The following is a 24,712-nucleotide window of genomic DNA, read 5'->3' as shown; positions in this document are numbered from 1 at the left end:
CAGGAACAGCCAAACGGAAGAGGTACATAGGGTGAAGTATGAGGGAAGGGACACAATCTTCCCAGCTCTTGATGTGTTCACCAACCTGGAAGCTCTCCAAACCCTGCCATTTTGGTTTTTTTAAGAAGGCACCATTACATAGACATGATTGCTTAAATCACTGGCCATTGGCAACTGACCCAATCTCCAGCCCCTTTCCTTTCCTTGGAGATTAGGGAGCAGGGCTGAAAGTTCTAAGTTTCTCATCAAGATTTGTTCTTTCTGGCAACCACCCCCATCCTGAAATCATTCAGAGGCCAGCCAAGAGTCAACTCGTTAGAACAAAAGATGCTCCTATTATGCAGGAAATTCCAAGGAATTTAGGAGCTCTGTGTCAGGAATCGGGGACAAAGACAAAAATATACATACACATACATATATATGTGTGTGTGTGTATACACATGTGTGTGTGTATATGCATGTATGTATATACATATATATAAAGATTTATTCATTCTAGAGAGAAAGCATGCACAAGTGGGGGTAGGGGGAGAGGGGGAGAGAGAATCTCAAGAAGACCCCCCCACACACACTGAGCACAGAGCCCCATGCAGGGCTTCATCTCACGACCAACCTTGAGATCGTGACCTGGGCCAAAACCAAGAGTTGGCTATTTAACCAACTGAGCCACCCAGATGCCCCCTCCCAAATATGTTTCTTATGGCACACCTAAAAGTTACCATTTTAACCTTTTTTGAACGCACAGTTCAGTGGCATTAAGTACATAGTTGTGTAATCAAAATCACCATCAATCTCTAGGACTTTTTTGTCATCCCAAACTGAAACACTGTGCCCACTAAAAACACCCCACTTCTCTCCCCCAGGCCCAGGTAACCAGTGTTCTCCTTTCCATCTCTATGAATTTGAATGTTTTAGATACCTCACATAGGTGGACTCATACAGTATTTGTCCTTTGTATCTTGTTCAGGTCCCTCAGCATTGTGTTTCCAAGGTACATCCATGTTAGAGGATCTGTCAGAATTCCCTTCCTGTTGGGCGCCTGGGTGGCTCAGTGGGTTAAGCCGCTGCCTTCGGCTCAGGTCATGATCTCAGGGTCCTGGGATCGAGTCCCGCATCGGGCTCTCTGCTCGGCAGGGAGTCTGCTTCCTCCTCTCTCTCTCTGCCTGCCTCTCTGCCTGCTTGTGATCTCTCTCTGTCAAATAAATAAATAATTAAAAATCTTAAAAAAAAAAAAAGAATTCCCTTCCTTTTGAAGGCTGACTAGTGTTCTGTTGTAGGGATTGACCGCTGTTAATCCATTCTTCTGCTGATGGACAGTTAAGTTCTTTCTACTTTTTGGCTACTGTGAATAATGCTGCTATGAACATTGGTGTATTCATATCTGTTTGAGTCTGTTTACAAATAAGTTTCAATTATTTTTACCTAGAGGTGAAACTGCTGGATCTCTAAGGCAATCCTATGGGCTGTTTTTTGTTGGTTTTTAAGGAACCGCTATACTGTTTCTCAGAGCAGCCGCGCCATTTTGCATTCCCACCAGCAATGCACAAGGGTTCCAGCATCTCCGTGTCCTTCCCAGAACTTGCTGTTTCCTGGTCTTTTGTTTTGTTTTAAATAGCCATCCTAATAATGAGTGTGAGGTGGTTTCTCATTATGGGTTTGACTTGAGTCTCCCTAATGATGAGCAGCAGCTTTTTGTGTGCTTATTGGCCATCTGTGTGTCTTCCTAGGAGAAATATCTATTCAAGTCTTTTGCCATTTTTTGAATTGGGTTGTTTGGCTTTTTTGTTGTTGAATTGTGGGAGTTTTTTGTGTGGTTTGGATATTCATCTTTTTTCCAGGTACATGATTTGTAAATCTCTCCCATTCTGCACAAAAGTTTTAAATCTTGATGAAACCCAATTTATCTGTTTTTTTCTTCTGTGGCCTGTACTTTTGGTGTCCTAGGGGTCAGGGCTGCTTTGATTTCAAGTGACAAATGGAACTGCTTTAGGCAAGAAAGGTATTATACGTTAAAGTAAAGAAAAAGTCAAAGGTAGACCTGGATGAGGCCTGACTAAATCTAGCAGTGACAATGATGCCATCAGAACTCTTTTTGAATCCTCCCTCCTGACTTTCTCCTTGTTTCCTACATTGGCCTGCAACTTCTTTCTAGAAGCACCAGGCTTCCATGACCCTCACAACTAATAATCCTAGAGGAAAAGGGAGAGAAACTTTCAGACTGGTTCCCCCAAAATTCTTAGAGCAAACTCTGATTGTTTTCCCCTAAACCAATCACCAGTAACAGGTCTGTATGGGGGTTCTAACTGGTCAGCTCGGAGACGGATGCCCACTTCAAATGAACAAGATCACCATGCGGTGAGGGAGGGAGCTTCCCATAGCAAGAGATGCTTGACAGGCAAACATTCCTCCCCCAAAGAGGTCTGGGAAAGGGCATCCCTCACCTCAGACTTCCCATGGGGAGCCTTGGGAGAAGTAGAAGGAATCCTTTTAGTTGCTCCCAGATGACTTCCTTCCCTAGGGGAAGTCCCGTGACTAGTGGGAGTGTGAGCTCCGGTCAGGCTGGGTTCCAGGCAGGTTGGGCAGAGATTGGAGGGGCTGGATTTCCCTGGCACCTGAGAACCTCCCTACTCCAGCCCTAGTGTATTGTGGGAGCTTAGAACATGTGCCTCTGGAGCCAGACTGTATGGGCTCCTAGCCCAGTAGCCGTTCTTTCTACCTGTGCTACCTTGGGTAAGTCAGCTAACGTACCTGTGCCTTGGTTTCTCCACTTGAGGGATTAAACGGAGATCATACCTGTCTTATCTCACAGGGCCATCATGAGGATTGCATGGAGTGTGGTATATCTGGCACACAGTAAGGGTCCAATAACTGAATCATTAGTAGGATTCGTTGGGGCCTCTTTTCCAGCTGCATTTGCCAGCACACTGGCAGCTCCAGCTGGGCTCAGCATCCTTCAACACGCCCCATCTAGCCTCAGCCCTTGCTGTTCCCTCTGCCTGAAATGCCTTTGCCTCCATGTGCACTTGGCCATTCCATTACTGCCTCCTCCACGGAGCCTTCCCTGCCTGCAGAACCATCCCCTCCCCTTGCCTGGGCTTCAGCAGGAGTCTGGAGCATGGATGCCTACCTCAGGTAATGGGTCTTCAGGATCCCTGTCTGCACTGAGCGCCTGAGGGCAGGACATGGATCTCCTCTGTCACTGAGCCCACGGCGGGGGTTGGCCAGCGGCAGATGTGAGGAGCAGGCAATCCGGGGGCCAGCGGAAAGAGTTCTGAGTGAGGAGCAAACGTCCCAGGAACTGAAAGTAGCTCTGGACCCCGCAGGTCGCATGTGAGGGACAGGCATGAGTGCTAAGAACAGAGATGTCAGCAGGGCCCTGCTTGGCCTTTATCTCCAGGCCCTGGGGAACCATAAAATGCTTAGGCAGGGGAGCGATGAGGTCAGATTTTTGCTGAGCAAAGATCCCTCTAGCTGCAAAAAGAAGACGGGCTGGCTGGGGAGATGGAAGACAGCACTGGGTGGATGTGGTCTAGACTGAGGCAGGGACCACAGGATGAGATGAGTGGACAGTCTGATGGATGTTAGTCTTTTTTTTTTTTTTAAAGATTTTATTTATTTATTTGACAGACAGAGATCACAAGTAGGCAGAGAGGCAGACAGAGAGAGAGGAGGAAGCAGACTCCCTGCTGAGCAGAGAGCCCGATGCAGGGCTCAATCCCAGGACCCTGGGATCATGACCTGAGCCAAAGGCAGAGGCTTTAACCCATTGAGCCACCCAGGCACCCCTGGATGTTAGTCTTGGTGATTGATTTTAAGTGGAAAGTGGCAATGGGCACGTCCTGCCCCCCAACACACCGCCTCTGTGGATGAGGCTGGATGCAGACGGGCACCAGAGCTGACCACCTGCAACAGTCAGTAACCATATCCCGCATGCAGTCCCACATGCTCCCCACAGCCCGTCCCCTTCCCCAGGTGGGGTCCAGGTCAAGCACAAGCCTGGACACTGAGGAGGCTTGGTCACATCTCTAAGCTCCAGGGACCAGAGCCAGGTCTCTTCACCCACCCCACCCTGGGAGAGCTGGTAGGGCTGGGGACAGGGGCCGGGCCTGGCTGAGCTGCGCTGGTGAGATCATCTGACTCCCTTGGGCAGGGTGGGACCTGGACTGGACAGAAAAGGGCCCAGCTCCAGCCCACAGTTCCCTGGAGCAGATGGCACATGGTTTCATTCCTGTTTTGTCCTTTCAGCTGTGCCTGGCAGAAACACAGGCTGGTATGGAAGGGGGGTGCCCCCAGGAAACAGTGCTGGCCACAAGGGCAGGGCCAGGACCACATGCTTGTGTTGTAAGAGCTCCACCTCTCCCCAGCTGAGTCTCCTCAAGAATCATGAATCCAGGTGCCCCCTGGCAGGGCCAGGACTAGGACCCAGGAATTCTATCTCCCACACCTGACACCCATCTCAAGGCCCAGAGAGCTGTGTGCCTCTCTTCTCTGGGCCTCAGTGTCCTCAGCTACAGAATGGGTGTAAATGGAAGGGAGAACTCAGGAAGCTCTATGGGCTTCCCTCCCTAGATGGAGAGGAGAGGGCCTACGTGGGCCTGGCAGTTGGAGCAGGTTATCCTTCCAGACTCCTTATCTACCCAGGAGAGGAGAGTCGGATTGGAAGAGCAGCCTTGAGAACAGGGTACAGGGGCAGAAGGCCCCCCATGGTCTCACTTCAGGGTCGTAGACCATCCTCTTAGCTGCTCTGGGCCTTGGATTCCTGACTGTGAACTGAGGACTGGACCAGGACATCTCTGAGAACCTGCCCTCTTCCAACCTATCTTTTTAGCACTCTGGCTATCAGGGCTTGTGCAGGGGTGTGTAGAAGAGGGCTGTGAGCCTGGCTTTTAAGGCCCCTGATTTTTTTTTTTTTAAAGATTTTATTTATTTATTTGACAGAGAGAGATCACAAGCAGATGGAGAGGCAGGCAGAGAGGGAGATAGAGGGAAGCAGACTCCCTGCTGAGCAGAGAGCCTGATGCGGGACTCGATCCCAGGACCCCGAGATCATGACCTGAGCCGAAGGCAGCGGCTTAACCCACTGAGCCACCCAGGCGCCCCTAAGGCCCCTGATTTGGCCCAGGACCCAGGATCCCACTTGGTCCTTGTCCTACTGTCTCTGACCATGACTCTCTCCTTAACCAATCCCACCCTCCATCCAGCAGTGCAGAAGACCGCCTTATCTCAAATTTGATCATACCTCTACCCTGCTTTATACACTGTCGAGGGCTCCTTGATGGGCACCCACAATACAGGGGCCAAATTTATAGCCTGGCATTCAAGGCCTGTTGGGACCTGGCTCTGATGCTCTCTCAGCCTCACCTCCTGCAAACACAGACACCTGCAGATACCCTGTGCCCTCATACCTCCAGCAGGCCTCTCTGCCAGGAACACCCTCCCCTTTCCCGTCCACCTGCCGCCAAAGAATTGCCTCTTCCAAGGATCCTTCCTTGATACCCCTGGCAGGGATGGGGCCCTTCTCTGTCTTCCTGTGACAGATGCAAACCCCTTCATCTGTCTTTTCCATCAGCTGGGGCTCCTCCAGGACAGGGACCAGAGCCCAGTGAAGTCCCTATGCATTGTAAGGCTTCCTGCCAATACATGTCAAAAGTGTGAATGAATGAGTGAATAAATCAGAAAAGGCAGCGAGGCCATCTCTCAGCTGGGCTGTGATGAAATTATGAGTGGTAATAGAAGCTTCATGGAGGGAATATCTACTTGCTCCAGATACTGGCTGGGTGTTTCAGATCCATTACGTAATTTGGGCCCCAACCCTGTCAGGAGGTGAGTATGATTATTTCTGTTTTATACTTATGTATACTTTATTTATTTATACTTATTTCTGTTTTATACTTATGTACCTGGGGCTCAGAGAGGTAAAAGCACCACTCACGAGCTGTGGAGCCAGGACAGGATCCACGCCCAAGAGGTGCCAAGCTCTGCAGAGGGAACAGCGATGTGTGGCCGAGGGGTTGCGGGTGCCAGGGATGGGTGGTTGGATCTATGTGACCTTGGGGTGTGAGGGGTAGGTTAGGAGGAGTGTAGGGGACCACGTGGAAGAAACCCTATTAACGGGGTCTGAAGAACTCTGGGTTTTCCGGGGAGCTCTGAGCAGAGACCTGTTCTGGGATGAATCATTCTATTTCCTATGACCCAGGGGGGCACTGGGAGTAGCATGCCCCCCACCCTCACCTATTGCATGATCAACAGCCCCTACTGTTTGTGATGTTCTCTCAAGTCCATATCATGAGCGATGGCAGGGTGTCAGGCCCCTCTTCTGCTCCCTCCAGAATCCCCAGCTGTCACCTATACAGACGTTCTAGAGGTGCTGCTGCCCAGCCCGGCCCCCGTCCAAATTCCCAGAAGAGCCCAGGCCCATTCCTGGAAGCCACAAAGACAGCTCCCCTCCCCCAGCCCTGCCTGATCCTCACGGCACCAAACCCGAGCGACCTCACAATGGCCTGTTTTTTTCCCCAAGGCCTGTTATGTCAAGATCACCTCTGAGATTTCCTCGGGATGGAGCTCAGAGGTCACTGGTTCCCACGGTCCCATCTCACCAGCCTCACCCAGAAGGATAGGGTGCCCACCCCTCTTCTCTGAGCTGGCCCCAAGGCTCCCTGCGTACGGCACCCTGGGCAGACTGTAAGGGGGTGAGAAATGAGGGCAGGGAGGAAGGATGGAAGGCAGAGGACTCGTGGACCAGCTGGACTGTGAGGGAAGAAGCACAGCTGGAGGCGGGAGAGGATGAGGGACTGTGGGCTGAGGGGAAGGGCGGAGCTGAGGAGAAGGACTGAGGGCTGGGCCAAGGGCGGAGCGGCGCTGCAGGAGGCCGCCTGGGGCCCAGGAGGAATGAGAGACCAGGAATGGATTCAAGTTTATTTAGGTGGCCAGGAAGTCGAAGGAGGCTCTTCTGAAGGGGCACTCTGAGCTCTGAAGGAGGAGTTGACGGCTGTTGGGGTTGAGGGTAGGGCTGACAAGAAAAACTGGGCAAAGGCTCTTAGAATAGACAGGAAAGGGCCCGTTCGAGAACAGGCAGACATTTGGGGACTCAGCCAAGTGGGGTGGTGACCCGGTTGGTGGGGCCTCAGGGCCAGTGAGAGGCGGCCCCATGGGTGGCCTTGAAGTCTCTATCAGCACCTGATCTCCAGTAAACATACTGTAAATACGCTGTAGTTTGCGATATAAGCATAAGATCATGCCTAGTCCCCTCTGCGCCCGTCACATTTCTGCCCCTCGGTCCTCTCTTGTAGACATTCTTGAGTCACCCCTAGGAATTCCTCATTCATCCATCCATCCATCCATCCCACAAATATTTACTGACTACCTGCTCATGTGAGGTGCCACCCTAAGCACTGGAGGTGCAGGAGTGAGTAAAACAAACGACCCCGGCCTGGTAGAGTTAAGGTCCTGGTGGGAGGAAACAGACAGTAAGCAAACCAATAAATAGAATCATATGTTAAAAGATGACAAATGCTATGGAGAAAAAATACAGTGGAGAAGGGGAATAGGAAGTGTGTGGGTCTAAGGTGGGAAGTGGCCATATTAGCTGGTATGGCAGGGGAGGGCCTTCTGGAGGAGGTGACGTCTGCCCAGTGGTCCTCAGGCACACGCCGCACGCAGCCATGTACTCTGTGGCAGGAACCGCCTGTGTCACGGCTGACCTCCCACATTCAAAGCCAGGTGGTTGCTCTGCCTTTGATTTCCTCCTTCCAGGTCAGCCCTCAGATGCCTACAAAGCATGGCATCTCCCACGCTAGGTTGGCCACAAATGGACCCCCAGTCCTACATGCCTGACATTTGCAGGCAAGGATTAGGGGTTTGGTGGAAAGCAATCCAGCCGATTGGAAAACCACCAGCTGGTTGGTGGCCTTGGCAAGATACTAAGCTTGGGTAGGGGGGTTGCTCAGTTTTATCCTCCCAAAATGGTAAGAGGAGTCCATGTACCCCTTACAAGCCTTAGGCAAAGGGTTTTGTCTTCAGATTTGGAAATGGGCATGTCTCCCTGGCCTCATGGCCTGGTTTATGAGCTCCACCACGAGGTTTCCTGGGCATGGACAAGGAAGAGCACTGGATTTGGCCTGTTGGAATGAAGACCAGCTGATGAATAGTCATGGGACATTCTCTGCAGGGGATCCTGGGACCTGGGGACTTGGGGAGAGCCAAAGCAGGCCAGAGAGGAAGGGAAGAAGTGGCTAGGGGCAGATATCAGGGCGTTGTGTGAAGAAGCACATCTCCCAGAGAGCTATCTCATGGTGGAATGCAGCAGTCTGGGAGAGATGGAGTGAGTCCCCTGTGATGGGCAGCATGCAACTAAAGAACAGACAAGTCCTGTCAAAGAGGCTTCAGGGAGCCTCCTTCTCTGAGAGCCTAGGGAGAGCTCAGGGTCAGATTCTCTTAAGGCCTCTCTGGCCCCTAGAGTCCAGAACACAGAGCCCTGTCATTGACCCCTAGGCTCTGGGGCCCAGGTGGGTCTCTTCTTGCTGCCAGGTGGACTAGATGCTGGGGTTGGTCAGAGCAGGACTAAGGCAAAGGAGCTGCCTTTCATGGGAGGTGAGAGGTTATCTGAGATTTCTTGCCTGTGAGAGCTTTGGACAAAGTTCCCTACCTTTGGGACCTCAGGGTCTGTGTCAGAAATGGGCAGGATCATAACCCACAATGAACACTCAGGCAGTGGTGGTGGTCTGCCTTTCCTGAGAGTTGGAGCCTGGGGGACCCAGGTAGGAGCAGAGGGGCTTCTCCGGCAGCCCTAACCTTCATTCCCCTGAAAAGTCTCCCCTGTTGTCAACCAAGACAAAGTTTTTTTGGTTGTTGTTGTTGTTTTTTAATAGAGCCCGGCAGCACCAAGGACAGAGCCCTGTGGCTCATCTTTACAGACTAGGCTCACTCAGTCAACATTTCCCAGTGCCACTTGGGAGCTGGAGCTCCAGGGACCCCAAAGTCAAAGCAGACTTTGTCCCCAGTTCCTAACAAAGTTAGAGAAGGGAGGGAATCTGGCTGACATTGACTCTCAGGCTGGTCTTCTTTTCTGCCCTGACTCTTGGCCCCCATTCCTGTGTCCTGTCTTAGGCCACTGTGTTCCTGAGGGGCAGGGAAGGCTGGTAGATTTACCACGCACCTTGGGCAAGTTCCTAATCTCTCTCGCCTCAGTTTTCACACAGGGGAATGTTGTCTCTCTTCCGGAGCATAGGCAATATCAACATTTAGGTCTGTGTCCTCGTCCTGGCTTGTCACGAATCACAGTATCACCCTAAGGCAAGCCACCAGACTTCTCTAAGCCTGTTTCTTCATCTTCAAATGGGGATAAGACCCTCCACCATGCAGGATTGTTATAAAAGCAAATGAGATCTTGCAGCACAAGCCCTGAGCTCGATGGCCAGGAAATGACACAGCTACAGTGAAGTAGCTCAGGAAAGGGAGCCTTGGGGAGGTGCAGTGACCTTCTCAGGGTCCCATAGCAGGTGGGTGATGAATCTAGGACTGAAAGCTGGATTTCCAGCTTTCCAGACTCCTGCCCAGGAGCTACTGAGACACAGTGATTGCTCTATGGGCTGCTGGAGGAGGGGCTCTCCTCATGGGAAATGAATTGAGGGCCTCCCTGACAGCCCCCTTAGGGATCAAGCTTGACCTGAGAGTCCCTCAGTCTCCACCTGCCCCTCTGCTGGTGGCCTCCAGTCAGTTCCAGCCTCCCCTGAAGGCCTCCAGGGATGAGCCTGTGAACATGTGATGTGGAAAGAGGAGAGGAGACACATGGAGGGGGCAGGTGCGGGTCTATAGACAGGACTCCTGATTTTAAGTGACAGAATCCTAGGCCAGATGGACTGCGGCAGAAAGGGAATTTTTCAGTTCATGCCATCAGAAAGTCCAACGGAAGGTAAAGCTTCAGGCGTAAGTGGAACCAGGCACTCAGTGGTATGCTCAGGACACTGTATATTCTCATTTCTCCACTCTGCCATCCCTTGGCTTTATTTTGCACAGTTTCCTTCCTGGTGGTAATATCACCATTGCATAGGACAGTAGCTGGCATATAGTTCACCTGCTCTAGAAGCTCCAGGCTCACTTCCTACCAGCTTTGCAAACCAGCGGAAATCCTGCCTCCTCCCCAGTGTTCCAGCAAAATGTCCAAAATTGACTATGAGGCACATAGCGAAGCTCACCCATCCACCCCTGAGCCTGTTCAGGGCCTGAGGACATACTCTTCTCTCACAGGCAGGCCTAGGTCACGGGTCTGCGACCCACAGATCGTCAAGACTTGACAGGAAGGAGGGGATCCCCAAATGAAAAATAGGAGGCGAGCCATCATCATGAGAGGGGTCTGGACTTGGCTGGAAGGAACTGTGAAGGAGAACTTACTTCCTGCAGGACAAGCCAGATAGCTGGAGATGGACCATGTCTTCCCCAGAGGTTATCTGGTTATCTGGTTATCTGGAAGGATGGGTGGGTCCTGAGGTCACCAAAAGAGACTCAGCCAACCACAGTCCTTGCCGGTAAACAGTAGGTTCTTACTTGAAGGGGAATCCAAGTAGCATACCTCTACAGGGGCGTTAAAAACCAAAACCAAAATCCAGAAAACCTGAGCAGGGTCCAGGCAAGGCACAGAAACCCTCTCACATTAGCTTCAGGGAAGAGGGGGGATTGGAAGGTTCTGGAATCTTCCAGAGCCCTGGGTGGGAGGTGTCGCAGCCCATGGGCATGGATTTGGAAAGCTGGCACCATGGACCCCACCATCCCTGGGACACTCCAGGCCCCTGTCCTCTCTCCCATGGTTCCCCAGCCCCGAGGCTGCCCCATGCCTTCTCAGTCCTGTGCCCACCTGGGCCACCATGGTCACTGACCTCTTCAGTCCCCTTCCTAAGAGAGAACCTCTTGCTAACTGGGCCACGCCCCAGCTTCGTCGTCTGTAAAGCTAGGTGGAAACTGAAGAGAAAGTGCGATGCGGCGTTTTGGACAGTGATGGCATGAAGTCAGTGCTGGATAAAAGCATCTGTCCGGATTGTGGTGGAGATTCCATGAGCCCAGCTGATGGGCCTGGCGTGGAGCAGGGGGGCCAAGAGATGCTAGCTCCCTCTGTGCTCAGCCTGTCGGGGCCAGAATGAAATTAAAGGAAGCAGCCTCAACTCCCAAATTCCCCGAAGCTACAGCTTCCCCTTCCTTGCGCTCAAAATGGCTGTTTCGGTTCCAGCTTTAATTCTTGTTGAGTAGGAGGTAAGAAGGGGAAGTCGAAAAAGAGAAGAGAGATCAAGTTTTCTGCCTGCTCTGTGCTCGTCTCCTACCAGATTTGCCACTTTCACAGCCAGCCTGGTACCCCAGGGTGGCGGGGGGACCCAAATTCCCCCAGGAGTGGTGGGCGCAGCCCCCTGCCCACAGTCCTCTCGGCATCCAGAACCTGGACTCAGGATGGCTTGAGGCGGGGTCCTGCCCCAGGCTGGATGCTTCTGGGTCGAGGTGGGGTTGGTGACTATAGCAGCAGGCGTAGTGACCCTGGAAGGCAGGCACCGTGACCTGTTGCCATGTGAAGTCTCCAGCTCAGAGAGAGTAGGTGGCTCTCCCCAGGTCATTCAGTAAGTCGGTGATGGATAGCAGTCGTTCTGCCTCGGAAGGAAGCTGAGTCTTGACCCCTGTCATCCTGTGTCCTTGCTGCTAAGCTCACAAGCCAGAGGCCAAGCAGGGGGGTTTCCAGGCCATATTTCCCAGCAGGCAGGCAGGCAGGCCAAGTTTAGCAGGCCTCTTCCCACATCCAACCGGGTCTGGGCTGGTTCCTGGCTGGCTGGCAGACCGTGACTCAGGCTTCCAGCTCCTGTCTCTGGCCTCCTCATCCCTTCCAGATAGGAGGGCTTTGGAGCAGGGACGGGGAGGGAGCTACAGAGTCATCCAAAGGGGATCCTGAGACCATAGGAGCCAAGCAGCCCCGAGCTTCAACCCTTGCCAGTTCTCCCTGACATCTGTCCTGAATTGCTTCTGCTGTGGGCACAAACCAATCCCACGTGTTGCCTTAATTGAAAAAAAGGAAACTGGCCAGGTTGTCCCTTCTCAGCAGTGAGGGACTTCAGTGTTTCTGCCAAGGGCATACCTGGAACAAAGCTGGGTGGCAGATGCCTGGTGTTGGGGCAACACTCTGAGAGCCTCTACCTCAGACAAACAGGGCTCAACACTGCCCCTGTCCCCCTGCCAGTGTTCCCAGTGGCTCCTGTGAGCCACACGGACCAGGTAAGGCTCTGAGAACAGGGCTTGAACCGATGTGGGAATAATAAATAGCAGAAAGGCTGGGGAGTGGGTCAGGAGGAACTGAGGCTGGAAGCCCAGGCCTGAGGTAACTCAGGGTCAGCCCCAGAGGGGAGGCCTTGGCCTTGTGTAGACCTGCTGCTCAGCCCTGACCCCGGGGCAGCTGGCAAAAGGCTTGAGCCTGGCCATCCCAGGCAGTCTGCTGGCACCATCTCATGGCCGGAGGCCCTTGGTGCAGGAAAGACAATCCTGCATCGAACTTCAAAGCATGGACTTCAGGGAAACCCTGGATAAGGGGTCTGTATTGAAATGTCCCCTAGCTGGGACACCTTGGGGAACTCACTGAACTTTCCTGAGTCTTACTTCCTTCATCTGTAGAACGGAGAGAACACTGTCCCCCACCACCTGCCCGCACTGCAGATAAACCATCCCACAGAGGGTAGGCTGTTAAGAAAGGACAAGCCGGGGGTGGGGGTGCGCCTGGGTGGCTCAGTGGGTTAAAGCCTCTGCCTTCAGCTCAGATCATGATCCCAGGGTCCTGGGATTGAGCCCCGCATTGGGCTCTCTGCTCAGCGGGGCACCTACTTCCTCCTCTCTCTGCCTGCTTCTCTACCTACTCGTGATCTCTGTCAAATAAATACATAAATACATAAATAAATAAGAAAGGACACAAGGTCCAGAGGACCCAGAAGTGAGTGTGGACTGCTGTGCATGGAGGGAGTCCAACGTGGGGGCCTTTAAGCGGGACCAGGAATGCATTCATTCCATTAACAAGAGTGTGTGGAGTCTGTGCCATGTGCTGGGACACTTCCCCTGTGTGGTTCCTTTTATGTCTTACCACAGCCTAGATGGCAGATACCACTAGTCATTCTCGTTGAAAATGAGATATGAGAACTACAGGAAGGATAAGCAGGGATTATTTGGAGAAGGTGGGGGGAAAGCATCCCAGGCAGAGGAAACAGCATGCACGTTCACCTGGGGGCCGGAAAGCCTGGTAGGGAAGGGCTGAAACTGGACTCAGGAGCCCTCAAAGGCCTGGGAGCATGGCCAGCCCCCTCATCCTATGCTGTGCTGTTGTTCATTTCTCACATGAGGTCGGCTCCTTCCCCACCTGAGAACATCATGCCCTCTTCACTCTTCATTCGTCCAAGCTTTCCTGGCCCTTTAAGGCCCAGCCACAGATGTGCCTTCTCCAGGATCCATTCTGGATCACTCTGTCCTAGGGGTACCCATAACCCCCATGATCTGAGCTCTCCCGTCTGGGCCCCACCCAGATAGCAAGAACTCCGACTCCAGCCCCGCCCTGAGGCTGACACCTCCAGGAAGCCCGCAGAAGGGCTCCCATTCTTGGGACAGACACTACGATAGGGGTGACCACTGGAGATTGTCCTGGGAACCCAGCAAAGAACTGGTTGCTGGGCTGAAGGCCACGTGTTCTTGCCCTCAGGGGCTCCAGCACCGCTAAAATCAAAACAGGAGACCCACACTTGGATCTGACACAAGCAATCTCCTTGCACAGACTGAATAAACAGCAGGTGCTCAATCCTTACACAGCTGACCAAGTGTTTGCTGGCAGTCCAAATCTGAATTTTCTCAGTTTGACCCAGGCTTTTGTCCCCGACTCAGTTCCCTAATCCCCTTGCTGGTAAAGTGGGTTTGGGTGGGAGGTCAGTGCTTACACCTTCCAGGGTAGAAAGGGTCCTCTGTCACTCTGGCCTCTCATCCTCACAACATGCTGGTGGCCAGTATGACCACATTCCACTAAGGCTCAGAGAGGAGAAGGGGCTTGTGAATAGCGACCAAAGCAGAACAAGAACCTGGGTCTCAGATGCCCAGGGACGTATTCCTTCCCTGCCCTACGCTGTCTCCCCTTCCCTAGCTGCCTTAGCTGCTCCCAACCAAAGCCTCCTTCCTCCAGGTCACCCCTCTCAAATGCTGCCTCTACTACCAGAGCTGGCCCCCTCAGGACAATGAGAAGCCACCTCACTTCCCCTGGCCGTCCTAACAGCTGTGAGTCTTGGTTTGGGAGTGAGAAGGGGTTGGAAGAGGGCTTGGCACCGGCAGGGAGACTCTCACTCAGGTGAGTTTTCTGGACGGATCTATCCCCACAACACACACCCATCCCTCCCAGGGGCTCCAGACCTGCCATGTGGAAGGAGACAGTGAGTGCTAAGTGGAAGTATATAGGAGGATTGGAGGGTATACAGTAGGAGTTCAATAAATGGTTTTGGAGAAAAGGAAGAGAGGGAAGGGGGAAGGGAGAAGGTGAGCAAATAAGTGACTGCCTAAGTGGATTGCCAGGTGGAGGGATGGCATCACATGTTCGTGAATGAGCTATTGAATGAACGGAGAAAGGAAGGATGGTTGGGGAGTGAGTGACTGGAAGGTGACTCCGGGTGTTACAGCTAAAGGGGGAGCCAAAAGCTCTTTTATCACCAACGTGCCCATTTGACAGATGAGAAGACTGACAGAGGGCTGAGGAGAAAGGAAGCTGCTGGGTCTGTGGGATTAGCCTTTGACCAGCAGCCTCTGGTTCTCTTCCCACCTCTCTTTCTACCCCCACATCACCTTCTTTCCTCTGCTGGGGTGGGGAGGGTTCCAGGAAGGAGACCTTTTCTCCGCCTCCTTGCTCCTCTAGGCCCGGTTTCCGCCAGGCCTCAGTGTTAGGGGTGGCAGGGAGGGGGTGGCCCCCGCAGGGGCTATTTCAGTCAGAGACAGCCCTGCCAGGAAACAGAGGAAGCCGCCCGCCCCATCGGAGGTGTTTCAGCCTGGGCTCAGAACAGGAGAGTGGAGAGCCTCACATCTGGCTTTCCCTTGTGCCAACGCATTAAAGGCCACCAAGGTGCTTCAGGGACAGGAGGCCGCATGTGAGTGTTGGTGCGTCCTGGCACCAGGGGCCAGTATGAGGCGGGCATAGGAGCTGGACCCAAGGAACTGTGACTTTGGGCAGGCAGGCTGGGCCTGTACTGACCTAAAGGAGGTCTACAGTGTTGGGGGGTGGGGGCAGAAAAAGTGACTCCACCCAGCCGGAGGCCCAGAAAGGAGGAAGCAAGATCAGATTTGGAGCTGGATGGACACTTAGTGGTTTGATAGGCATGGGATGAATGGCACTTCGTGTGGAGGGAGCTGCCAAGATGCGGAGGCCAGAGGGGAAGTCTGGATCTCTGGCTTTGAACGGTCTTGTGGCAGGGGTGCTGTCTCAGGGACAGTGCGGCAGAACAGGAGGGGACAGAGCGGCGCAACCAGGGGGACCTTGGATGAGGTTGGAGGGCTCGGCAGCAAGCTGCGACGTCAGGAGTTTGAGCTTTTCGTCAAAGGGTAGAGGGATGCAGTGAAGGATGTCATCGATCAGAGCAACTTGCTAGAAAGCCCCTGACCATAGTCAGAGTGGCCAGAGCCCAGGAGGACATTGGGGCCTGAGATGGCCCAGGGCTCAAGGCTCAAGAATGAGTGACAGCCGTGAGAGACCGAGGAGCCCGTGTTAGCTGCTGCTGGGAGGCAGGGGCCAAGGGAGCCCTCCCTCAGAACCATCCCCTGCCCCGCCTAGGGCAGCCTCTGACTCCTTCCAAGAGGACTAGTCTTACCAGGGAGTGGAGAGCGGAAAATATCTGGAGCCTGGGTGCCTGGGTGGCTCAGTGGGTTAAAGCCTCTGCCTTCGGCTTGGGTCGTGATTCCAAGGTCCTGGGATCGAGACCCACTTGGGGCTCTCTGCTCTGCGGGGAGCCTGCTTCCTCCTCTCTCTCTCTGCCTGCCTCTCTGCCTACTTGTGATCCTTGTCTGTCAAATAAATAAATAAAATCTTTAAAAAAAAATATCTGGAGCCTCCCATCACCTGAGGCAGAGGTCTCTTTCCTGGGGTGGCATCCGAGGACAACAGGCCTCCCAAAAATGTTCAGAGGCACAGCGTGCTGCTCCTTCTACTAGCTTCTTCCTTCTTACCATGACCGTCAGCCCTAGTAGGCAGCTCTCCTCTCAAGGCCTGCCTCTTCTCTGCACCCCCAGACCTGAGGACACCCCTCCCCACCCAGGGATCTCCTCCTCAACCCCCTGGGTCATGTTCCACCCTTTCTCCTCCTCTGAAAAGTCTCTTCCGTCCTATAGCTCACGTGGGTCCCCCTCTTCAGACTAGCAGATGTGTATGTATAATTTTTATATCTCTACCTACATCTGCATCTGTATACTGTACCTGCATGTGCCCAGCAGGTAATAAGTGTTCATTTAAATGCCTGACAGGTGAAAACAGAAGAATGAATGCATAAATGAAAGAAAGGCCCAGACAAATGAATGAGGTGATGAGGAAATGAACTTTCTCTGCCTGTACTAATCTTGGCTTCTTGGTTGCAATGGGGGCCTGGCCATGCTTCTTCCTCTGTAACCACCCCCCATCTCCTAACTGGCTAGCTGGGCACCCAGCATTCCTAGCACCTGGGCTAAAACCCCACAAACGGTTTTCCGTAATTTAAGGTAATATGGCCTGTGGGACTATAAACTAGAGACTCGTTGAACTTCATTTTGCAGTTTCCCAGAATCTGGGGGAAATATTTTCATCAAAATCAAATTGGGGGAGCCTGGGTGGCTCAGTGGGTTAAGCCGCTGCCTTTGGCTCAGGTCATGATCTCAGGGTCCTGGGATCGAGTCCTGCATCGGGCTCTCTGCTCAGCGGGAGACTGCTTCCCCTCTCTCTCTCTCTGCCTGCCTCTCTGCCTACCTGTGATCTGTCTCTGTCAAATAAATAAATAAAATCTTTAAAAAAAATTAAAAAAATAAAAATCTTAAAAAAAATCAAATTGGAAGTTGAAAGAAATCAGTTTGGTAGTTAGGTTTTGCTCTAACATAACTTTGAAAAATATCATAACTTGACTTAGCAGGGTGTATTCACATTAAGAATAGCCAACACCTGCCCTGTGCCAGGCACTGATCTTTATAACAAGCTTAGAAAGCAGGTACTATATGAGCCCATTTTATAGATGGGGAAACCAAGGCATGGAAGTCCAGTAATGAGCCTTAAGGCCCCACAGATCACATGTAGCAGAGCTGGGATTTGAACATGGGTTCTGGACCAGAACCCATGTACTTGGCCTCAACCTTCTATCCTGTTCTGTGTGCACTTGCAGGATTTCATATTCTTTCCTTTGCTTGAGTTTTTCCCATCTATTAATAGGGAGGGGGATGATCTGACCCACTATCTCAAAGGGTTTTGTCTTACAGGTCCATTGGATTTAAGTTGTGAATTCTCACTGGACACCAGGAAATGTGGACATGTCGGTTGGGAGGTAGGTATCAAGAAGTCAGACCTACCTCACCAGGGAACCCCCTTAAGGCACCTGTGCTTCTGACTCCCCCAAAACCTAGCCTGAGGGAAGAATGGAGGGATGAGGTGTAGGATACAGCAGCACAACATAGCGTTTATTAAGCACCTATTATATACCAGGCCTATGATATGGTTTACCGATAAGAACAGAGATTTAGAAAAGTCAAGTTTGACATGTCTTGGGTTGAACAGCATAGAAGTAGGGGAGCCAGGATTTGAATGAGGTTTGCCTAGCTCTGACATTCGGTTTATAGCCTCTACATTCCATGACCCTGGGCTACACTAAGTTGCAGCCTCTCAGTCAGGAGGGCAGGCTATGTTTCTGGCTCTGCTTCTAACTCACGGAGTAAGATGAGCCATCACAGCCTCTGGCTGTGCTGTATTTTCCTCTCTATAAGAAGCAAGCAGGAGGGGCACTTGGCTGCCTCTGTCGCACAACTCATGGTCTTCGGGTTGTGAGTTCGAGCCCCACCTGAGGTATAGAGATTACTTAAAAATTAAAGTCTTAGAAAAACAAAACAAAACTAAACTCAACTCAACTAAAAAAGCAAAACCCTGAAAAACAAACAAACAAGGAAGCAGATTTGGCTGGTGCCCAGCCATTTGCCTTCAGGAACGCTGTTCTCACCTGTAGCCACCAGAGGGTGCTGTGACCCAGTGGCTCGGCCAGACAGGCATTTGTAGCCTGAAGTCAAGTGGAAGGAGGCTTAGGGGACTCCTGAATCACTTTCTTCCTCCATTTTACAGATAAGAAGACTGCAGCCAAAAGAAGGACCATGGCTTTGGATGGTGGAGTCCAGGCTGAGGAGGTGGGCGCTGTCCTTTGTCAGCTCACAGTGTATGGACTTTCTGTTCCTGTTGATTAATTCAGAATTACCAGGGCCTTCTCTGCCCTGGACCCCAGACCACGCTCTCAGACACAGAGGAGCATCAGACCTGGCACTTCTCTTCAGGAAATTCCAGTCAGTGCTGGAGAGACAGACAGGCAGGCTCACCATGACCATAATCTCCAAACTCCAAAAAGCCCAGGAAAGCCCTGTAAAACTTAGTTTGATTTAGTACCTCTAATCTCATATCATTCTGAAAGATGGGTGTATCTTTCCCCCATTTTTCAGATAGGAAAATTGAGACTCAGATAAGGTATATCACTAGCCCAAGGTCACATAGCTAGTAGGTAGCACAGGTGGGACACAAACTAAAGTCTGTCTGGGGTACCTGGCTGGCTTAGCAGCAGAGCATGCATCTCTTGATCTTGGGGTCATGAGTTTGAGCCCCATGTTGGGTGTAGCGATAACTTAAATAAATAAAACTTAAAAAAAAAGATTTAAAACAAACAAACAAACAAACAAACAAAAACAAACTAAAGTCTGTCAATCTCTACTTCCAGAGGAGACATTTGACTAGGGTTTTGAAGGATGAATAGAAGCTCACCAGGAAGGTTGGTGGGAAATGAATATTGTAGAAAGTGAAACAGATTTTTCCCAAGTGTGAGCTTTATTGTATTCTAGGTTTCCTTAAAGTGAGGACTATGTGGGGCCTCCATGGGGTGGTGAGTATCAGAGATGGTTCAAGTAGAGATAAGGGCCCAGAGAGGGACAGGGGCCTACCAGATGGTCAGTGAGTACGGTTACTGACAGGTTGTGTGTTGCTTCCCCAGCCTCTCTGGATGTAGGAAGCGCAGTCGGGCAGCCATGGAGTGGGACAATGGTACAGGCCAGGCCCTGGGCTCCCCGCCCACCACCTGTGTCTACCAAGAGAACTTCAAGAGACTGCTCCTGCCACCCGTGTACTCAGTGGTGCTGGCAGCTGGCCTGCCCCTGAACGCCTGTGTCATTGCCCAGATCTGCACCTCCCGCCGGGCCCTGACCCGCACAGCCGTGTACACCCTGAACTTGGCCCTGGCTGACCTGCTCTATGCCTGCTCCCTGCCCCTGCTCATCTACAACTACGCCCAGGGGGACCACTGGCCCTTTGGCGACCTCGCCTGTCGCCTGGTCCGCTTCCTCTTTTATGCCAACCTCCATGGCAGCATACTCTTCCTCACCTGCATCAGTTTCCAGCGCTACCTGGGCATCTGCTACCCGCTGGCCCCCTGGCACAAGCGTGGGGGCCGCCGCGCAGCCTGGCTGGTGTGCGGGGCCGTGTGGCTGGCCGTGACAACCCAGTGCCTGCCCACAGCCCTCTTCGCCGCCACCGGCATCCAGCGTAACCGCACCGTCTGCTACGACTTGAGCCCACCGGCCCTGGCCGCCCGCTATATGCCCTATGGCATGGCCCTCACCGTCATCGGCTTCCTGCTGCCCTTCATCGCCCTGCTGGCCTGCTACTGCTGCCTGGCCCGCCGTCTGTGCCGCCAGGACGGCCCAGTGGGGCCAGTGGCCCGGGAACGGCGCGGCAAGGCGGCCCGCATGGCCCTGGTGGTGGCAGCTGCCTTTGCCATTAGCTTCCTGCCCTTCCACATCACCAAGACCGCCTACCTGGCAGTGCGCTCCACAGCCGGTGTCCCCTGCCCCGTGCTGGAGGCCTTTGCTGCTGCCTACAAGGGCACGCGGCCTTTTGCCAGCGCCAACAGCGTGCTGGACCCCATCCTCTTCTACTTCACTCAGAAGAAGTTCCGCCGGCGGCCACATGAGCTGCTCCAGAAACTCACAGCCACGTGGCAGCGACAGGGTCACTGAGTCTGCTGGGGCGGGACACCTGGGGCCTGGGCACCAGAAGCCCTTCCAACCCCAAACCAGGCAGAGAATTAGAGCTTAGCTCAGCTGGGCAGGGAGTGAGGTCCCCCACAGACTACAGAATCTCACCGATGACTATTCCTTGAGCCCATGCTCTGGACCTGTGGGCGCAGAAAGACAGGCTTGAACCTGGCCTTCCAGAAGGTGCCAGTCAGCCCCCCGGGGAGTCAGGGAAGCTGCCAGAAGCTGTTCGCAAAAATACGGCATGGCATGTACTGTAATTGAGGAGTGTGCTGGATGCTTTGGAGTCAGCAGTATAGGGACTGAGGGAAGATGGGAGGAGGAGGTGAGAAGTTCTGGAAAGGAGTGTTCTAGCTGGACTTTGATGGGTTGAGTATGAGCTCTCTGGAGTTGTGTGATGGTCCCTTCATTCAGCACACCTTTACCTACACCTTGTCCTTGGGCCTGGGTCGATTCGGGGGCACAGGGAGAACCAGTCCTAGCCCTGTCCCATATAGGCTCCCAACTACCAGGCTTACAAACACTTGACACAATGATGTCAAGGCTGGGACAGATAAATAGAGAATGCCCATGATCCAGTCCAAGGAGTCAGGAAAGATCTCTTGGGATGGGATGGGGTGGGGGGCATCTGAACCAGATGTTGAAGGCTGAGTAGGAGGTCAGCCAATAGAAGTGGGAGCATGTTCCCACAGCTCTAGGCTAGACTCTGTCCTGGGGTACAGGGGTAGAGAGAGCTGGGTGGGGGGCAGGCATATGGCCTCCTGTGTGTGAAAGCTGGGGAAATGAGAGCTGTCCCTTGACCACCCTCCAGATAAGGGCAAGCGTGGCCTCGAATATTTCAGCCTGTGGGGACTCGGCAGAGGAAGGAATCGGAGCACGTCTTCAGAGAGGTGGAGCTTGAGCTGGGGAGGAATCCAAAATGCAGATGATGGAAGGCACTGTGTAATCTATAAAACCCCAGAGGTGTAGATGTGCTGAATCTGGCCCTGAACAGTGAGTTTCAGCTAAGCCAGGAGGGGGCGGTGTGGACAGAACCAGAGCACGGAATGCCAGGAAGAGCCCCAGACTCTACCTCTTCTCCACCTACCTCTTCAAATGTGCCTCTTTCAGCCTCGGGGGAGCCTGGGTGCCTGAGAACCCCTCCACCAGGCCTCCCAAGTGAGAGGAAATACCCCTTCAACAGTGCTTCATTCTAGAGGAAGTCAACAGCTTGAAGAGGTGCAGGGCCACCAGGAGGCTGCAACGTGGAGGTGCAGAGGTCCTGTGGCCAGGAGCCTGCCAACCAACCAGTCTCAAGATAGCCTGTTCCATGTGTTCTGCTCCTGCCCTCCCAGCTCTATCATTCTGGCCTGTGGGTGCCTGAGAGCCACTGGAGGCCCTCTCATGGAGGCATCTCAAACACACCTGAGCCTTCGAAAGCTTTGGAAAGGCATCTTCACCGAAGATCTCTGAGGGATTCCACCACATAAGAATTCTTTAACTGCTCTTCCCACCCATGCCTCCTTTTAGCCCCACTCATAGAGCTCCTTATTTTCTCTGCTCCTTTTCCTCTCTATCTCCACCACCCTGCCCACCCCATCCCCCTCTTCACTTCTCCTCAGGTCCCTATTCCCTCCTCCCAGAGCTCAGCTTTCCTCCTGTAGAAGGATCTAGCCTGCCCTTGGCTGCTGGTATACCATTCAGACCCTGTACACAAACCAGCCGTGACCAAGAGCCTCCCTTCTCAGAAAGTGGAGGGGTGAGGGCAGGGCAGAGGGACAGGGCAGGGAAGGGAAGGACTGCGTAACTTAGTATTTTTCTTTTAGCCCTGTCTCATCTCCAGGGCTGTTGGGTGATGGGGCCCTTCAGAGAAGGACTTTGCCGGAGTTAAACTCCATAGTCATGCTGGAGACGTGCTTGCAGCTGGCTGAGGAAGGGGGAAAACCAGGCCCAGGCCATCTTGGAAATCCATCAAAAGTGCCCCGATAATTTGGACAGAAGGAATTCTTTGGGTTACAGTGAAAAGACGTGAGGCAATGTCAGAAGGGGTCTGCTCCCTCTACAATGCAATGTCATGCCAAGCACTACAGATCCTAATTACTTTGCATCTTGTTCCGAGTCAGCTGCCAGTCCTGGGGAAGTAGGGGAATGGGCAACCAGAAGGCAGAGGACCTCTGCCCACAGTGCCGGCTGAGCCCTGTGGGGACTTCCAGGTGACCATGCAGCAGACTGCCAAGAACTGTGACGCTCTGGTTACTTTTCCAAGAGTGGAAATGGTGGGCCGCAGGTGAATCCCATTCCCAGCTTCCCTTTGAGAGCCAGAATCGCATAAAGGGTAGGGATTCCAGAGCCAGGTCCCCTTGGTGTTTATCTTGGCCTGACCACTCAGCAGCTGTCTTACTCTGTGCGAGTTCTTTAGCCTCCTCTGTGCCTTAACTTCCCCAGCTGTAAAATGGAAACAGCAACGATACCTATCTTGTAAAACGGTTGTGAAGATTAATATGTGCAAAGCACTTAGAATAATGTCCGGAACAGAGTAAGTGTGCAATGCCTGGTACTATTATAATGAACTTGCCTATTGTACACACAAGTTCCTTCAGCATCTCTCTCTAGGAACTGGCCTGGGAGGTTTCTAAACAAGGGGCTAAGAGCAGAGGATTTCTCCTTGCCTTCACCTGGGAGGCAGCTGGTCTTTTAAGAGAAAAACTCAGCACACTTTTGTCAGAACAAGGGCCATAATCCATGAGCCCCATCTGTTCCTACAAGAAGGAAAAGTCATTTATTACATCCCAGTACAAGGAATCCCAGGTGCCATTCGGGGAGCCTGAATTGCCCCCTTCCTTTTCCCTCCTTTTGTCCCCACACCCCTACTCTCTTCACTTTAACCCAGAGCACACTCCGTGATGGGGGATCACACTGGAGAGGTCTGCTTGCTGGGGTGGAGGGGACAGAGACAAGGTATGAGGACAGAGCATGGTGAGAGGTCTGGGGAGCACCTGGGTTCACAGGGGTCCAGGGTGATTCTCATGGCTTGGGGAAGACTTCCTGGGGGGTAAAGTGGCGCCACTGGGGCTTGAAGGATGGCTGTAATTAGACTGAAGACGAGAGGGCCAGGTTGTTCCTGGTGCAGGGAACAGCACAGCCCAAGGCATGGAGGCTTTTGGAGGATGGTTAGGAAGGGTTGTGGCATGAGATTGGGCTTAACAGCTGTCATGGCTAGAGAGTCAAAGGCTTGGTGCCAGCCCAGGGAAGCACCGGGAAGTCACAACAATAACAGCAGTGGCTATTTGCTGGGCTCTGCAAGTTCTAGGCACTGTGCAGTGTGCTGTATACACATTTTCTCGTTTAATCCTTACATTACCTCCAATTACAGATGGGGAAGCTGAGGCCCAGTTGTGGGAATCAACATGTCAAGGTCACACAGCCTTTTTCTAAACCAGATACTAGGATGACCCCCTCCAGCTCTTCCACACTCCCTCCCTTCCCTTTCCTTTCTTCACTTGCCTTCCAAGTGTCCACCTGCCTCAGCCAGTCCTAGTAACGGGACCGCCTAGGAAGTTGTGACAGAGGCAGCTAAGTGCCAACCGCAACTCTCTTTTAATTGGGCACCTGTCCTCCTAGGATGAAAACTTCATTTCCCATCCTTACCTGTAGCTAAGTATGACCAGGTACCTTAATCCTGGGCAATTGGAGATAAGCAAAGTACCTTAAGGCAATTTAATACGGGGAGGGGGTGAATGTCTGTAAAAGAGTGGTAGTATCTGTCTGTCCTTTGTCTCCCCTGCCTTCTCACTGCTTACGAAGGGGACATCACAACTGGAGCACCATCTTAGACCATGAGAAACAGCTTGGGTTTCTGACCATTCTGGTTTGGGATCACCTAAATCAGGACTTTTGCACAAGAGAAAAATAAATGTCTATCTTTTCTAAGCCACTAGCTTTCTGGGCTGTTGTTACCCACAGCCAGATGAATCCCTTTATTCGGGTTCTATCCTGAGATGAGGACCCAGGGGGAGGCCAGGCTGTGTCCTGGACTGGGGTGGGGGCCAGGGTCTAGCCTGGTGACAAGCTAGGAGTCAACAGGATCTGGGGATACCCAAGAAGGCTTAGAGAAGTTGCTGCAAAACTTGGGGCGTGGTCGTGCTGCGTTTGGCTGGAGGCTTAAGGGGTGGTTGGGTTTCCTAGGGAGAGACTAAGAAGGAAGGGCCTGGAGAACCCTGGGAATTCCATTAAGGGGCTGGGGAGGATGGGGAGCCAGAGAGACCGCCTGAGGTTTTCAGAGTGGTGGTGGAAGGGGAGGTGGGTGAGGGGAGGAAGTGGAGGTGATGGGTGGGGAAGAAAAGAGAGAAGTTTCCCAGGGAGACCCCGTCCAGGGAAGGCAATTCTATGACAGGAGACCTGTGAGTGTTGGCTGTTGTGGGTTGAGGACGGGGCAGGGCCAAAGATGGAGGAGAGAGAGAGTCAGGAA

At 52.7% G+C, this 24,712-nt stretch overlaps 1 protein-coding gene across 6 annotated transcripts in view; it reads left to right on the top strand.

The window, feature by feature from the left end:
- The window catches only part of P2RY6 (pyrimidinergic receptor P2Y6), a 33,683-nt gene extending 13,318 nt beyond the window's left edge, over positions 1 to 20,365 (top strand). For 2 of the 6 annotated variants that reach the window (XM_044258588.1, XM_044258587.1), the window contains exons 2-4: positions 17,467 to 17,531; positions 18,317 to 18,378; positions 19,227 to 20,365. In XM_044258588.1, coding sequence (XP_044114523.1) covers positions 18,356 to 18,378; positions 19,227 to 20,247 — 1,044 coding nt within the window. In that variant the 5' untranslated portion in view covers positions 17,467 to 17,531; positions 18,317 to 18,355 and the 3' untranslated portion in view covers positions 20,248 to 20,365. Of the gene's footprint in view, positions 1 to 14,201; positions 14,339 to 14,977; positions 15,126 to 16,491; positions 16,548 to 17,466; positions 17,532 to 18,316; positions 18,379 to 19,226 lie in introns of those variants that run through there. The other 4 variants (XM_044258582.1, XM_044258583.1, XM_044258585.1 and 1 more) reach the window with 4 other exon arrangements.
- The last annotated feature ends 4,347 nt before the right edge of the window (positions 20,366 to 24,712 follow it).

The sequence above is a fragment of the Neovison vison genome, chromosome 7 (assembly GCF_020171115.1).
Source record: "Neovison vison isolate M4711 chromosome 7, ASM_NN_V1, whole genome shotgun sequence".
Classification (NCBI taxonomy): Eukaryota; Metazoa; Chordata; class Mammalia; order Carnivora; family Mustelidae; genus Neogale; species Neogale vison.
This window is presented reverse-complemented; position numbering and strand designations above follow the sequence as displayed.